Genomic DNA, 16143 nt, shown 5'->3' with positions numbered 1-16143 from the left:
GACTACTCTTCATTTCTTATTATCAAGGTGCTCTGAACAGTGTGTCAGTTACACACCCTGTGCAGATTGAGTGGCATGCAGGAAACCAGAACTGCTTTACAGAAAGGCAAGCTACGGTTTTCCAGAGGGGGATTCCTCAACCAACAAGTATAAGAAAAACCTTCAGGAATGAAATATCGAAATGGCAAGCACCTAAAGCAAGTATTTGAAAACAGCTATAAATCAGTAACCTCGCGAGGGTAGTAGTAAGCTGGTACATTTCAAAGCATACAATAATAAAATTCAAGAACAACTTGGGAAAAAACTTCATGATCACAGAGAAAACAATGGACAGACTAAGGATTCAATTATTTGCATTTATCATGTGAAGCTGGATAAAACTGAATTATCAGAACTCCCAATGATTATACCAATACCATTTTGAAATGACATTAGTACAATCTATTATATTAACATTACCACATTTTGAGATTACTACACTTTTAAATAAAATAACAGAAATAAAAACAAAGTTTACCAAAATCAGCTGGGTAATAAACAATACATTAAACAACAAATAAACAGAAATCATAAGATGAGATGTGCATCAGTGATCAAATGAATCCAGTGGAAAAAAATAATTAAGGAGAAGGAAAAAGGTAGGCTTAACTTAAGAAAGGATAGAGACATCAACCAAACTTACTTCCTGTTCATGAGATGTCTGATTAATGAATGCATGCTTTGTGAAATTCATCTCTTTAACGTCTATCTTCCTAACAACATCATATACTTTCCTGACCTTGAACACCTGACTTCTTGGAGTTTTATTTCCATTGTAGCCCATGTCATTTCCATTACTGGGAGAGGATGGGCCAATGCGAAAGACATGGCAAAATATCCTCACGATCCTTAAGAGACTCTTCATTTGAGCTTCATAATTACTTGACAAGCTGAGGGAAAAAATGGAATATTTAAGTTTCTTTGCCAGATGAAACCATTTAGTATATTAAGGAGTAAGCACTCTAATGGTAGGGTCTGACAAACATGCTGAAAAAAAACACCCTAGGCTTTAAACTCTAATGAACTTTAACTTTTCTCTCCTGCATCAGTCCCAAACATCAAACACTATAACAAGCACTATGATTTTACTAACACATACTCAAAATTTAAACTAGAAGTGAAATAAGAATAGCAAATTCCAGGTCTTGCAAAATACTTCATTTGCTTCTATGCACACATTCACTTATTATGAACCACTGGTAAGAAATTCAACTTACTATGGTAAGGATCTCAGTTTATTAAGTAAGGATCTCAATGTACAAAACAAATTGGAATATCCAGTTGAAAATGTTTTTAAACTCAGAAAATATAGCATCCAATGGTAAAAGTGTACCAACTAATCAGATATGCTGCCACACCCCATCCTCACCTAGTTACTATCCTAAATGCCAGTTAGCTACCTCAATTAGACAAGGAATCAGGAAGGTAAAGATGGCACTATTTCTACTCAAGAAAAACATGATCTAAAAGAATCTACATAAAAGCACCAGTATGATTTTTATTTATGCAACAAATATATGAAAAGTTTTATGCCTCCTTAACTGAACTGGCCAACACTGAACTCTGTACAGAATCCGAGATACTCATGAGTTCATGCACAAGCAGAATATTCTCCATCAAATTCAACCTAGTTTTCTTTCCTTAAACCTCAAGCAGTAAGGATTCTTCTATCTTGAACACATAACAAAAACTGCAATAAACTGAAACTTTTTCTATTGAACTCTACTCTCTTATAAACATCATAAAAGTGAGTATACATTCAACTCCGTCCTTAAAGTACTTGCAACTTAAAAGCATGCTTTTTAACTATAAGATCAGTATACACCAGAAAACTGACACCTTAGAGTACACTGTAAGCCTCCGATGCAATTACTTATCCATCAACTCATAATTCTAAAACACAGCTAGTTGTAACATCACAGTACCTTTATCAGGATCTTATTCTCCCTATGTCATGAGAAAAAGCAAAAGACTTATTTGTTTACAGCATCACATTTTAATGACTGACAGTAAGGTGTTAATCTAAAAGTCACACACTAAGAATTCTACCAAATCGATATACAAAGTACAACTATTTTATCACAATTTGGACTTCAAACAGATTAAGTTTTCCCTAAACCTAGATTAAGAAATGATAACGAAGAGTAAACAGTTCAAGAGTAGGAATGTAAAGTTTTCAACCAGGTAATGAAAGTTCCCTAGCAGGTGGGCCATAACTGTATTACTAGAAGCTTTGGTAATAGCCACAAACTAGCATTAGGAAAAAAAATAAAATACAATAAAATTAAAAAAAAAAAAAAAAAAAAATCTTTCTTGTACACCAAAAGAATCTATGAAAACAAAGCCCACGTGCTCACAAAGCCTCACGTATTGGAAAAAACATTTAAATGGTGGTTTATCATCCCTCAGCAGCAATGTTTCCCAAATGAAATTTTAGTTTAAATTTTCTCAGTCTCCAAGAAGAGGACTTACACGAACAGGAAAACTTTAAAGTGCTTTCAATAGTTTACTGAAGCTTTTACTATCATCAGAGTTGTAAACATTCAGTCAAGCCAAATACGCACTAGCAAGACCAAATGATGTCATGCTACAATTATTTCTTGGAAAGAGGAAATAAACAATGGAGGCAATGCTAACTCAACAGGCTCCTTGCTGGCATTCAAGGCAGAAGTCCTCAAGCAGAAGCTTGGTAGCACTCCTGGCTACCTGCTAGAAGCATTACACAGAGAACTTCGGACACTTTTGAACTGAGCAACCAACAAACCCAACAGCAATGGGCTGCGGAATAGCACCCAGGAAACTAACGACGATGATACTAGTTCAGCCATGTCAGAGTATCATTACTGAAGGTTTTAATGTACAGATTGCATTTTACATACTATTTGTTGAAAGGAGGGGAGAGTGGAAAGAGGGCCACGCTCAGAGGTCTGTATTCACCAAGCACTACCTTCATCTTCACTACATTGAGTATAAAGCAACTGAGGAATACTAAGTTGAAGTACAGATTGAAGCTTCTGACAGGGAATAGAATTGGAGAGAACAGAGACAGTTTTTGTGAAAGTGTTTCTTTTAATAGAAAAAGAAAATAGTTCCATTCCCCTTGTGACATATTACAAAGTACCAAAGAGAAGTGGGCCAGTAAGAGTCCACAGGACACCCTAAGTACAGGCATCTCTGGAAACGCCTGCCCATCCTATACAATGCAAAGCTTCCAACTTTTCCTACAGACACATAAACACTGTTTCTGCAGCCATGCTGAGGGAACGCTGCTCACTACAGAGGAGCAATAACAGTAATAAATCAAATCTAAACATACAATGAGTTTCATTTATCTGAAGAAACTGAAATAAATCCTGTCTCCTATGATCTAATCCAGCTACCATGACTTCTGACAATTTCCTTCCTAGAGCTGACATAGTCAAACTAACCAAACACTTCTCTACAACTCAAACTGCTAGGTGCCAGTAGCTATACAAAGCCACCAACTTTCTCTCCTGAAGTCCTCATGAATACAGTGATCTAAACAGATGCTGTCATACAGAATCAGATTTGAGAGCCACCTATTCCAGCATGTGCCCAGCATCAGATAGTTTAGAGTGTTAAAACTATTAAGTAGCACTAACTTCCAGGTAGCTTATCAACCTACTTATGATCCTCTCACACTTACCTAAGCAGTTTGTGACCATTTGTTGTAGCAACTTCAGCAAGACTTGTTAGGATTTTAAGATACTGGCTTTCGCTTTGCTGAGACAAGTGTTCCAGAACTTGCCGCAACTGATACATTAAAATAAAAGAAATTGCATAGTGTCATGGAATGTCTGATCAACATGTAATTTAGAACATTATCATCCATGCATTAATATCTAGCAATATTAACACACACCTATATTGACCAATGTCTAATCTAAACTCAGTTAACATTTCATTATAATTTACAAAGATTACTGAAAATATATACCTTCTAGTGTCAATGTATGTACTACAGAATATATAATATTACAGAACGCTATGAATGCTGAATGCTTAACCATGTTATTATTAATTCATAAGAACAACTTATTTTAATCTGAAAAACGAGTGGGATACACTTTCAACTTCTGAAAGCTAAGAGCATATTTTGAGTTTCATAACTCATAATTTACCCATCTCCCTAGTTCACTCCTCAGTTAGTTTATGACACAATGTAAACAAACCTTGGATCCTACAGTTGCTCTCACAATCTTCATTTTTGCTCAAGATACTGAATGTCCTTCCTTGGATAAGAACTCATACCCTGCTAATCAATAATTGTTATGATTACCCTCTTCTCAAAATTGCCCCTTTTTTTTAGGCTAATACCATCACTTGGCTAACAAAGATTAGATGTTGCAGCGTCCAGACACTATCCTGTCTTCAGGTCCTTTGTTCTACACTTTTCTCTAGCCTAGACTTTTTTTTTTCAGATAAATTAACTCTTCAATGGCACTGCTCTTTATGCATTCCTATTGTATCCTCATTTACTCCCTTCTCTCTCACTTTCAGAAAGTTCAGTAATCTTCACAGAACTGTAGAAAGGTGGAATGAAAAGGAATCTCACAAAAGTAATTTAGTCCACCACTCTGCCCCAAGGCAGGAGCACTTGTATCTGTGATCCAAACTGGCTTGCCCCATTTCCCTGTTCAGTTTTTAGATGTCTTCTACTCTGAAAGCCCTGCAGCTTCATTAAGTGATCTCTTCTAATGCTTCGCTGTCCTTGACCATGTGAAAGTTTTTCCTCAGGGTTCAGTTGAATCTCTAGCTACAAATATCTAAGGCAATATCATTCTCCCTTCAGTCTGTCGATAATTTTTCCAGTTTGTCAAGAACATTTAAAATGGGAGCCCTGACTTCTAACATACATCCAGTCTCTTCATGTCATTACTTTCACATCATATGAACCGGTCATTATCCAAGACTTTGGCCACAGAAAAATCATACATAAAATATGCTTGCAATTTGGTAATGAAGCATAACTATACCATGCATTATCTAAAATATTTTGCATATCCTCTCATTCAGATCTTGGTTTTGCACACAACTCAGACAAAATATTCATTTTTCTTGTGAATTGTTTTTGCTTCTACAATCTACAACAGTATATTGTGCCATTTACGTTCCTGTAGGTGGTGGTCTTCATTCCATGGTTTTAGACCTTTAACTTCCTCTTCTATTTTAAAACATCTACACCATCTCCCCATGTTTCTAATACACACTTTGAGAATTCTCACCTCTCTGACATTTTCCTTTGTAAAACTCAAACCCTGTCTCAGAAATTTAAACACTCTTTCTACGCAGACTTATAAATCCTCAGTCTTGTAAGTGAAAATAATGGGATTGCAGAGAACAATAAAACTTCAAAAATCTAGCAAACCAAGTTCAGTGAAGTGGCAGCTAATACCTTCCTAAATCTACTCTATTTTTTTCTTTTCAGATTTACAGTCTGTAAGATTGTTTGCAGTAACTTTCAAGCAAACAATATATCAAAAACCCACAGCTAGCTAGATTTTAAAGGGGAAAAAAGCACCCCATGCTTCCTTCCCCCTACACAATCAAGAAACAAAGTCTTTTCCTTGCTTTTTCTTTGCTTTAGATTGTGCTACCCCACAAGAATAAAAGAAACAAGGTATAGAAGAACCATGGAAAAAGGAACAGAACAGTTTCATCTCCAGCAATAATGACCAAATGAAACTGCAGCTGCAATCTTTTACACCCTAATTGTACAAGGCAGCTTCACACAGATGAGTGCTCAGACTCCAAATGTTCAAGTTCATTCTAGATGATTCAAGCCTCGAGACACATCCTAGAATGGGTATCTGTAGATAACCACTAAATGAAGGAAAATAGGCACCATTACTGTAACTGTATATATAGAATACTATGTATATATATATATATATATATATAGTAACTGTGTATATAGAATACTCTACCAGCGCCTTCGTATTGAAACTTGCAAGAAGTCCGCTCTTTCAATTCTTACACTGTCTAGATCGCTTTGCAAAGATAGAACACTAAATTAAAATAGATCCTACATTTAATCCCAAATTCTTGTGCTTAAAACGATGTGAAGACTCTGTATTTTCCATGGCGGAACAAAAAGTACATAGTGGTCAACTACTGTGGCACCGACAGTCACCTGCTGGTAGTATCTTCTAATCAGGACACTCATATTAAGCAGTCAGATGTCCACAACGCAGACAGATCAGTAACTATAAGACACACAATACTGTATTACCATGTTTTCCCGTAGATCTTCATTCTGCGTCATTTGAATTATTGTCTGGAAAAGTCGAGGATGATATTGTATTAAGACTTCACAAGTCTCTCCATATCCACCCTAAAAAGCAATAGTTCAAAAACCATTTTAATTAAAAGAAACATTAGAATTGGGTTTTATACTATGAAGGCATTAGAACCTAGTGAGGATTACAAATATAGTTTTTTAATGATGAATGGAGAAATCCAATCCTAAAATAAAGTGAAATTCAATAACATATCGTGATTAGATACAAAACATTTGGGAGACAATGGAATCAAATTATTTCAGTATCTTGGCTCACGTATATCCACTCCCTTTCTCCTTTTTTTTGAAACACTTTCCTATTTAGAAAGCCAAAGTTACATTTGAACAATACTTCCCTCAATGATTTATCAGAGATTAAAACCAGCACAACGCTTAGCTTCTCTTCCCATTGCTGATGGATGACACATGTCTACCTAATTACATCCAGAATCTAATCCTTCAAAACAAGTATTTTTCTAAATGTTCACAAGGCACAAATCTGACTCGCTAAAGGAAGAGATAGGATAAACTCATGAAAGGGTTATTTAACTTTAAAATTAATACACAAGTGTGATTCCACTTGTGCCTCAGATCAACAGCTCAGACTAACTTCATAAGCTTTTGAGAAAAATGGTTGGCTTTTGCGGGAGGGGTTAGGGGTTTTTTTGAAAGAACAGAACTTGAATTTGTGGTTTATTTTTATCAACTCTTATTTAACACACCTGCATTTTTAAGCAGTCATCTAACGCTTGAACACACATCAAATTCTACACTGGCAAGATGACCATGTAATGTATTAAATGCTGCAATTCCAGAAGCTCCTTCTCTTTCAGTAACAGTACTTCTCTTTCAATAACAGTTCATAACTTGCTTCAATGATAACAGATTCATTCAGTTGTTCCTGGTGCCATGAACTTGAGTGCTAAACTTGAAAGCACTCGGAATCCACCAGAATTAATGAAAGTCAGCTCTTCAAAATCAATGTAATATCATGTTGACAAGAACTACATGAATCTATAATTTCAATCTTCTAAAAACATGTATCTGCTCTGAAAAGCAAACCTGTAAGCAAAGAATAAAATCCTTGATGTAAAAGGAAATAAAATGTTTTGTTTTCTCTTTCTACTTAGTACCATAAGCTTGTAAACTAGATGATCTTGAACATAATACAATCATCACTACAAAAGAGCAAACACCAGGTGTCACTACTCACATTTATAAAAAGTTGACAGAATTTAGATGTATAAAGTGGTGTCTCAGAGATCAGGAGATTGAAGCAGACATTCAAAACACTAATCATAAAAACTAAGAACAGTACCATAAAGTACACACTGGTATACTTTCTTACAGGTCTGCAGCTAAAAGAAGCCTCAAAATTGAATAGACTTCATGTGGTTTTAACAGTAAGTCAATTTGCCATAATAAAGAAAAAAATCTAACTCTGAGCTTCACAGTTGAGTCAGAAGTGATACAGTACAGTGACTTGGCACATCGAGTGATCGGAGTTGAGGACTTACTAGGATTTCTCATATTTGAAAAGAACTGCTGTAAGTAATATGATGTCCAGTAAGTGCAGTGATTTTTTTTTTTTCAGTCTCTAGTTCATAGTTCTCTAGTCTGCTGGTTACTAGCAAAAGGTTCCATTCATTCATTACATATTATTTACACACCGACTTTAAATTGATCCTACAGAAAAACATGCAAGTGTTCACAAATCACAAAAAGATAGCAAGCAGTACAAACAATATTTGGCATCATGCAAGAAAGACTGCATTTTGCATAGCAGTAGAAAATGCTTTAGACTTTTGTTCCTTGTTCATCATTCAGATACAGTATTTGGAATACCTTTGAAAAGTAAGAGTCAGTATCACCAACTTTGTTGGTTTTTATTAGTAATATCTCTTCAAGAGATAAAGAAATATATCAGTTGAGATGAACAAAATCACTCCTTTCTGTATGCCTTTACCTCTTACTTGTTAACAGTTAAGCACTTAGAGTCTACTGCCGTTAGAGCAACGATTCTCAAACCTTCTAGTCAAATGGAGTTCTGCAAATTCTTTGTTTCTTATGAGCTCCAATCTTGCAAAGTCTTTAATGGGACCTCACTGACATCTTTAAAGACTTTTGCAAAGGGTACAAATTGGGAACCTGCCAAAAAATTATGTGCAAAAATAAGTTTTTTGCAATTAAATTGCATTTCTGTTTTGCCAAGACTACCATATTTCACAGGCCTTAAAACTGAAAAGATAATACTAATGAGGACACTGCAGTAAGTGATAGAAGTTCACAGAAAAAGTGTTGCTAATTCAATACCTGTACACAGAGATCCAGTGGAGTAATACCATTCTTATCTGGTAAGTATTTGGCTCCTCTCATCAAAAGAATTTGTGCAGTGTCTCTCTGACCATGGCTATTGAAAGGAAGAGAAGAAAGAGAATTAATACAGCACTTTTGCTCCACTATGAGTGATAAATCTGGTTTTGTTACATCTAACAAACAAAATCAACATAAGTAAGGAGAAAACAAATAGTTACAGTATGAAACCAAGAAGAAACACTGGATGGAAGATAATGCCACTTATATTCTTCTACTACCTTTCAGTATAAAATTAGGTATGGCCTATTTATCAAGCCAGAGTCACCCTCACCATTCAGAAATAATTCATCTTAGCCTAGCCTCATAAAACATTTATATCCCTCAATACCTAGAGCATATACTTTCCAACACCTTTTTTTCTGAAGAAAATGAGAAACTGGGCACCAGTGATTAGATGCTGACTTATTAACAACAGATTGAAGGACAAGTTGACTTGATTTCACCAATATTTAGTGCATATACTGACAAATGTTAGTACAGAAGCATGTCTAAAAGGTGAACCAAAAGACTGATACAAGAGACATAGCAATTAAGGTTGTGGATACAAGTTTTTCAACAGAGTTTCAGATTGCAAGCTAGTTTGCAGTGCACTCCTTACACAAACGAATATTAATATTTGCTGTCCTGGAACACACCAAGGAACAGTTCAGGAAGGGCAGAAGAAAAGTGACAATCAACAGCTGAGGGGCAAGAAGTAGCTTCACTGGTCTCCATAGTTCCCAAGTGAGTTCTCTCCACCCACGTCCTTCCAGTCCAGGAAACCAACAGGTTACTCTAACATACCCGACTTCGCCCCAGTGAAAACAAGCATTCAGAGTCAGCTACCAGATCTCAGAAAGCAGCTAAGACTAACAGCCTACTTGAAGCATTTCTTCACTCTAATTCTCTAGAGTAAGGGCATAACTCAACACCTTGAAAAAAATAGGGCTTTCAGAGTCAGACTTTGAGCACCAGTACCCTTTCTCCAGCCATCACCAGTCACTGCTACCACATCCTGCTCTCCCTGTCATCAGGAACCTATAACCTTTCTTCCCGGTGACAGCACCACCAATTGGTACTTCTGACAAGGAGACACGGTTTCTGCTATGCACCCAGTTCATTCTATCCTGCCAGCTGTTCCAACTGTTAATTGCTAGAAGAACATCACTGCTGTACTTGCAACACATTCCCTTCCCATGTAAAACCTCCAAGCCGAGGTAAGTTGCTTACTTCTTTTAAAGTGGATGCCAATACCAGTCCCTAAATCAAGCACTAAGGCATTCAATTAGCTAGCAGCTATTTATTCTCCCCTTCTGAACTGCCAGGAGTCGGCACATACACTAACTCCAGAGACCAAGGCTCCTACAACATAACTCTTGGCAGGCCACCAGGTCAAACCATTTCTCCTTTTGTTTACATTAACATTTAATCATAGGTGAACTATTTAACCTATAACCAAAGCACAGAGATTACAAAATTCTAAGTGTTATACCAAATAGCAGAAATGCTCCAATTAAAACAAAAGGTCATTTATCATATGTGATTAGTTTTGAAATAAAACTAAACTGTGAAGAAAACAGAACTGATCAAAGTGACAATATAATTTCAATTTAACGTCGTAACTTTAAGGCATATATTCACATTTTATGTACACTGTAATACCATGACGTACACTAAAGAATAGTCAAACTTGCCTTATAAATGGCTGCATTTTTAATTTACTCAAAATAATCTAAGGTGGTAGATTTCATTTTTTTTAGAAAAAATTTCAGCAGTCATTGATTTATGATTCATGCTAGAACATGCACGGCTACGTGTTTAACACGCCTGTTAGAAAGAGGTATCTAAACCTGCAGTACTAAGGTACGTATTTATATGAGACACAAACTACATTCAAACACGAGGCAAGATTAAATACCAGTCAGCTTCTATGTTTCCTAAATTTTGTGCTTTCCAATCATTGTTATTGCAGAAGGGAAAGAACAATAAAATCAATTTCCCTTTTAGCACAGCATTCAAAACTTAAGAATACATACCTGCAAGCGAAATAGAGCGGAGTTGCCCCCGACACATTCGGCCTGTTTATATCCGCACCGCTGTCCAGCAAACACTGCACCGTCTAGAACAGAAGAAAACACCAGCATTAGAAAAAGGGGAACAGAAAAGTCTAATGGCTTGCAACTATTTAGTGTCTAATGCATGTCTAATTATACTGAAGGATTGAATTTCCAGTAATGACTCTCAAAACCAAGATTCCTAAACGCTATATGGAAAATCATGGCTGTCAGAGCTCAAAGCTTCCTTTGAACTTAACGTTTTAATAACAATGCCATTTATTGAACTTCAGCTAATCCCAAAGACTGCTGAAACTACAAGCCATTTAAAAAGGAAAACGGCACTTTTTAAAGAAGTAAACCTCAAGTTAGTGACAGCCATAAAAAGCCTTATCACAAGCTGAAGTTTTAAACACACACTAGAACAAAAGAAATAAGTAAGGAATTTCTGAAATACGGAAACATTGAGCAGACTTTAAAATAACTTCTGCTATATTCCAGTCACATAAAGTAGATAAGTCTATAGATAACAGTTGCTCAGAATTTGGTCTTCCAAAGTCAAGCTCTGACAATGACAACAGAAAAGATCTGGGTAGAAAGATATTTTTTTTTTAACAGTAAATAGTCCTGGGGACAATCTGTATAATCAAGATCACTACTTTACGTGGCTGTAACGCAGTTCAAGTAACTCACCCAAACCTATACTCTGACAGCAAATAGTCAGCTCTAATGCAATGCCAGGCTTAAAACTTATTCACACAGATCAATAAAAGAAAAGTCTATGTGAACTTGTTTACTTCTAATGTTAAATATCTAACTGACCCAATTCTGTGTTCTTTTTTTAATTCACAGCAAATAAAGATCATTTCAGATTTCCAAAGCACATAATACCTGGTACAATTATGAATCAAACACATCCTAAAAAGTAAGGAAGAACATTTTCAAAGGTTTAACATTACATCAAAATCTGCAATCAAAAAGGCAATAATAGTACTACAAACAGCTGAATAGTATACTGTAAGTCACTTAAACTCCCATAAACACCAAGATCAATCATCTCCACAGGAATAAATTAGTTATTCCCATGGAAGCATATACAGTCAATACTACAACAAACACTAGAGTTCTTCACACTTCTAACCATGATCATGTGCAAGACTAGCCTGAAGTTTATAAAAAAAACCACACACAACACTGAGGCGTTACCCAATTCCTTACAAATCCAATCTGTTAATAAAATTTAGAAACTTACTGTCTTATGTCCATTTTGGCAAGCCACATGAAGGGCTGTCTGTCCCATTGCATCTTCAACATCTACATTAGTGACATGCTGAACAAGATCATGAAGTAATTCTGTTCGTCCATTGACAGCCAACCAATGAATCTAAGTACAAAATGGCAACATGGATGTTTCCTTTAGCAATGATTTAAGTATTTCATAAATATTCTTTTAAACCTGACTGTACTATTGTCAACGTTTTCATAAAAAGAAGCTTTTAATAATATTACCAGATGCTTAGGTACTTTGACCACATCTTTTGATTCTTAAGGGCACTAGACACATAGCAGTTTTGTTTATTTACATCCAAGATGGCAGCAGCTTAAGCAATGAGAATCTTCAAATTCTTCATTTGTTTTAAGAGCATCATGAGAAGCAATAGCACTTACCGCAGTCAAGCCTTCATTATTACAAATGTTGACATCTGCACTGTATTCCAGCAGCTTGCTCATACATTTCTTCTGGCTATAAGTAAAAGAATGCATTAAAACCCAGCCAGGGAAAATAATTTAAGCAGACAAAGTATCTTCTTAGAGCTCCACTCACTCTAGGTCATCACTGTACAAACCATAGCAGGTTGTACTCCTTCACTTTATAAGGAGCATGGTACTGAGCACATGAAAAAGAGAAAAGATCATCAGTAGCACCAGAGACCCATACAGCACCAGCGTAGCATGTGACAGCACAAGGCTAGAAATGTAGTTGTGTAGCTGAATGTTTTTGTAGAAAGCATGAAAGTACTTAACCAGCACTCTAACAGCTTCAGCTCAGCATGAACTATGCTCTCAAGACAAGAAGCTAGAGTTCAGCTAATGGAAATCCATGAAGTCCATCACTGCCTGTACACTTCAGTGAACACGTTTACAGTACACCATTAAAGCATTATTTAATGAGCTACTCATTGTAACACTATGTAAATCTTTGGCAAGTACAATAACTGCCTTAAAACCAGGAGTGTGTTTCCTTCTTCATGTTTTGTTTGTTATTTTAATGCTCTAAGTGTTTTAAGAGTTTATTTTCCTTTTTATTTGGTACCTCTCACACCTTTCTCATGCCTCCTTTCCACATAACTGTTTCCTGTATGAATTTCTGCATTTCATCATGGACCACTTAGTCGCTTCTTTCTCCCTTCTCCTACAAATACTTCTCCCACATACCTAAAAGCCACTAAACACCATCTCCTCTTCAATTGAGGTACCAACCATAATACAAATCAGTTACTGTAACATATACATGCTCAAAAAACAAAATGATTATATTACGATTATCAGCTGTGTGTTTCCACATACTGAAATTCAAGAAATAAGATCTTAAAAGATCTCAAAAAGGTGTTTGTTCACTGTTTTGGTTTATTTCCCCCTCTCCTAATATTGTGCAGGCAAACTCTGTATTCCTTTCCTTGTAGTAAAGCCTTTCTTGGAGACAATATCTGACTAAAAATCTGAAATCTCTGAACCCTTCCAAACCCTCCGGTGTCCTCTTTGAAATCCTTTCTTACTTAGCTAACTGGAAGGTGAATGCATTCCTTGTTCAATCACTGTTGTAAGAATCATTAAGCTCCTGCTTAACAAAAAACACTACAATGACTGGCACTGAAATTGGCACTTCAGACATAACTTCCTATTTATATAAAATTATTTTCTGAATATTTAAAGTACAGATTTTGACCTCCAAGTTCCCTGTAAGTGTGCCATCCCTATTTTCAAAAGAGAAAAGCAAAGTATTTTGTTTGAACTACACAAAAACATGACAGACCGTGTCAGCTCAAGCACGTTACGTACAAAATCTTTGAGAGTTTTAAAACCTTTTTTCTTACCCATTCCTTGCTGCTAAATGGAGAGGTGTGCATCCTGAAATGTCCTGATAGTTTGGATTTGCTCCTTTTTTTAATAATAGAACAAGGCATTCAACCGATCCACAGCTAAGAACAAAATAAGGAAGGGAAAAACCATAACAAGGATTTACAAAATAAATCAATATTGATGTAAAGACAACTGCATTACTATGTACAGATTCAGTAGAAAATCTTAACATAAACCATTTTTACACCTTCATAGTTCGTTACACATAGCTAAAGGAAAGACACTTAAATACAGTCAGAACTGACTGATCGTAACTTGTACTAATGAACTATATACTAATATACTATGTGATTTTGGTGACTTTAAAACCAACAGCAAATCTTTAAGAATGCCAATTGCTTAAAATGTAAACTGTTCAAAATGTTTTGCTTACTGCTCCCTCTTACCTCCCTCATCTTTAATCTACTCAGAGGACTGAATTTTCCATTTAGCAACAATTCTAATATATTTTTTGTTATGCTTCAGTATCTGGAAGTTATGTATAGAAGTTCAAATATCAGAAAAATTCTAAAATTCATACAAATATTTCTTTGCTATTTGTTTTGAATCTGCGACTCTCATTTACTTTTCATAAAATAGCAGCTCTTCAGGATAATCAGTGTCACCAAGAAAAAAGAAACTTTGCATTATATGTTTATCTTACTTGTGAATTCTTCCAAGAGGAAAAGCTGATTGGGAGGATAAACATATAGTATTTTTGTATCCATCACGACCTATCTATTGTATTAGTCTTCCTAATGACAGAAGTGCTACACAACAACCCAAAGAAACTGAAGCCTAGCTGTGCAATAAGTTGCAAAAAAAGCACCTCAATAACCTCTTAATAACCCAACAATTAGCCAAGATCCACAAACTAAGAATCCACAAACTGCATAATACAATTTTGTGGGTTTTACGATCAATACAGCTTTTCAAAGATACTTCTAAGATGTACGCGAAAAATTTGCTTGCTTTTTTTTCCTTAACGTACTTTAAGTAAATTTTATAAGCAGCATGTAATTCTGAGATAGACTGTTTGGGAAACAGGTCTTTCTAAAACAGCCTGCAGAAAGCTGGAACTTCTACCTTTACTATGCCCAAATACCTGGTGTATATATATGCAATACTAATATTATTTCTTTCTTTTTTCTTTTTAACAGTTTAAACGTAAGACCTTTCAAGACATTTAAAACAGGACCCAAATATAGAACACTCATTCATTAGTATAAAGTTTAGTTTTTTGAAATGGCCTTTCAGGAAACTATCTGGTTCATTTCTACTAAGGACGTTAATCTGGCTGTTTCTCGGCAATACAGATTTATCCCCTTTGAAGACCTACATAAATAATAAATAATCTAGCTCACAGATTTGAAATTTGCAATTAAGTCCTTGATCCAAGACACAAAAATTTATTAGAAGTGAACAGTCAAGTTATACCCCCTTCAGTTACAGTCATATGAAGCACTTCGGAACATCCAAGTGTTTTAGCATACTCTAAAAACAAGCAGCACCTGCAGACAAGGTTTCTCTAAACGTACAGAGACAAGAGTAACCGAGCTACACAGGATACAGATATTGGCTACATTTCTTCACAGACCGAGATTTCACAGAAAGGAAAAAAAGTATCCACCAAGACTTCCTTCACTAGAATTTAGAAAGCCATTTGATATCATGTGTAAAACCTGTCCACTCAACGAGGCAGGCACATTGCTAAAAACAGACAAAATACAAAAAGCAAGTGCAAAAACAGAATGTTAACTGATACTACAGAGTTTTCCAGCTTACATTGGTGCCTTAGATTTGTGGTAATACTTTCATTGTTAACTTCTGGACTGGACTCAAGTAAGTCTTACTTTGCTGCAATATGAAGTAAACTTCTCTTCACACGTCCAAATGCATAATTCACATCAAATTTTGAATTTGATAGCAGCTCTGAGACAGACCTTCAAATAGAAATATAATTTCAATCAAAAAAAGTTCACAACATCCAAGCAAACTATATACTGTAACTTGTACACAAGTACCCTGTTTCTTACTTTTGATGACTATTTCTTTTCCCTTCAACTAACTTCTGAACAAGAGGTCCAGTAGCTTTCAAGTATTTGCATATTGACAGTACTTTCACTGCTTCACTTCTTTCTTGTACATTAAAAATGAACTGTGACACTTAGTAGCTGTTTCAAATGTAAACTAGTAAGAATATGACCAGATGGTCAAATCACTTCTTTAAAAATAGTAACAGCTTCGGTTTGAAAAACAATAAATTGCTATTTT

The 16143-nt window shown here is 35.6% G+C and overlaps 1 protein-coding gene across 6 annotated transcripts in view; it reads right to left on the bottom strand.

Annotated features, from left to right (window-relative positions):
* Positions 1 to 16143, bottom strand: part of HACE1 (HECT domain and ankyrin repeat containing E3 ubiquitin protein ligase 1) — a 50205-nt gene that overhangs the window by 29056 nt on the left and 5006 nt on the right. For 2 of the 6 annotated variants that reach the window (XM_086608157.1, XM_086608153.1), the window contains exons 3-11: positions 15723 to 15812; positions 13845 to 13949; positions 12418 to 12493; positions 12002 to 12133; positions 10732 to 10814; positions 8654 to 8750; positions 6293 to 6394; positions 3707 to 3813; positions 683 to 929 (exon numbers count right to left, since the gene is read on the bottom strand). In XM_086608157.1, the coding sequence (XP_086464283.1) occupies positions 683 to 929; positions 3707 to 3813; positions 6293 to 6394; positions 8654 to 8750; positions 10732 to 10814; positions 12002 to 12133; positions 12418 to 12493; positions 13845 to 13949; positions 15723 to 15812 (1039 nt within the window). Of the gene's footprint in view, positions 1 to 682; positions 930 to 3706; positions 3814 to 6292; positions 6395 to 8653; positions 8751 to 10731; positions 10815 to 12001; positions 12134 to 12417; positions 12494 to 13844; positions 13950 to 15654; positions 15669 to 15722; positions 15813 to 16143 lie in introns of those variants that run through there. The other 4 variants (XM_086608154.1, XM_086608158.1, XM_086608155.1 and 1 more) reach the window with 4 other exon arrangements.

Source organism: Tauraco erythrolophus, chromosome 2 (genome assembly GCF_009769465.1).
Source record: "Tauraco erythrolophus isolate bTauEry1 chromosome 2, bTauEry1.pri, whole genome shotgun sequence".
NCBI lineage: Eukaryota > Metazoa > Chordata > Aves > Musophagiformes > Musophagidae > Tauraco > Tauraco erythrolophus.
The sequence above is the reverse complement of the archived record's forward strand: the minus strand, read 5'-3'. Positions and strand labels throughout refer to the sequence as shown.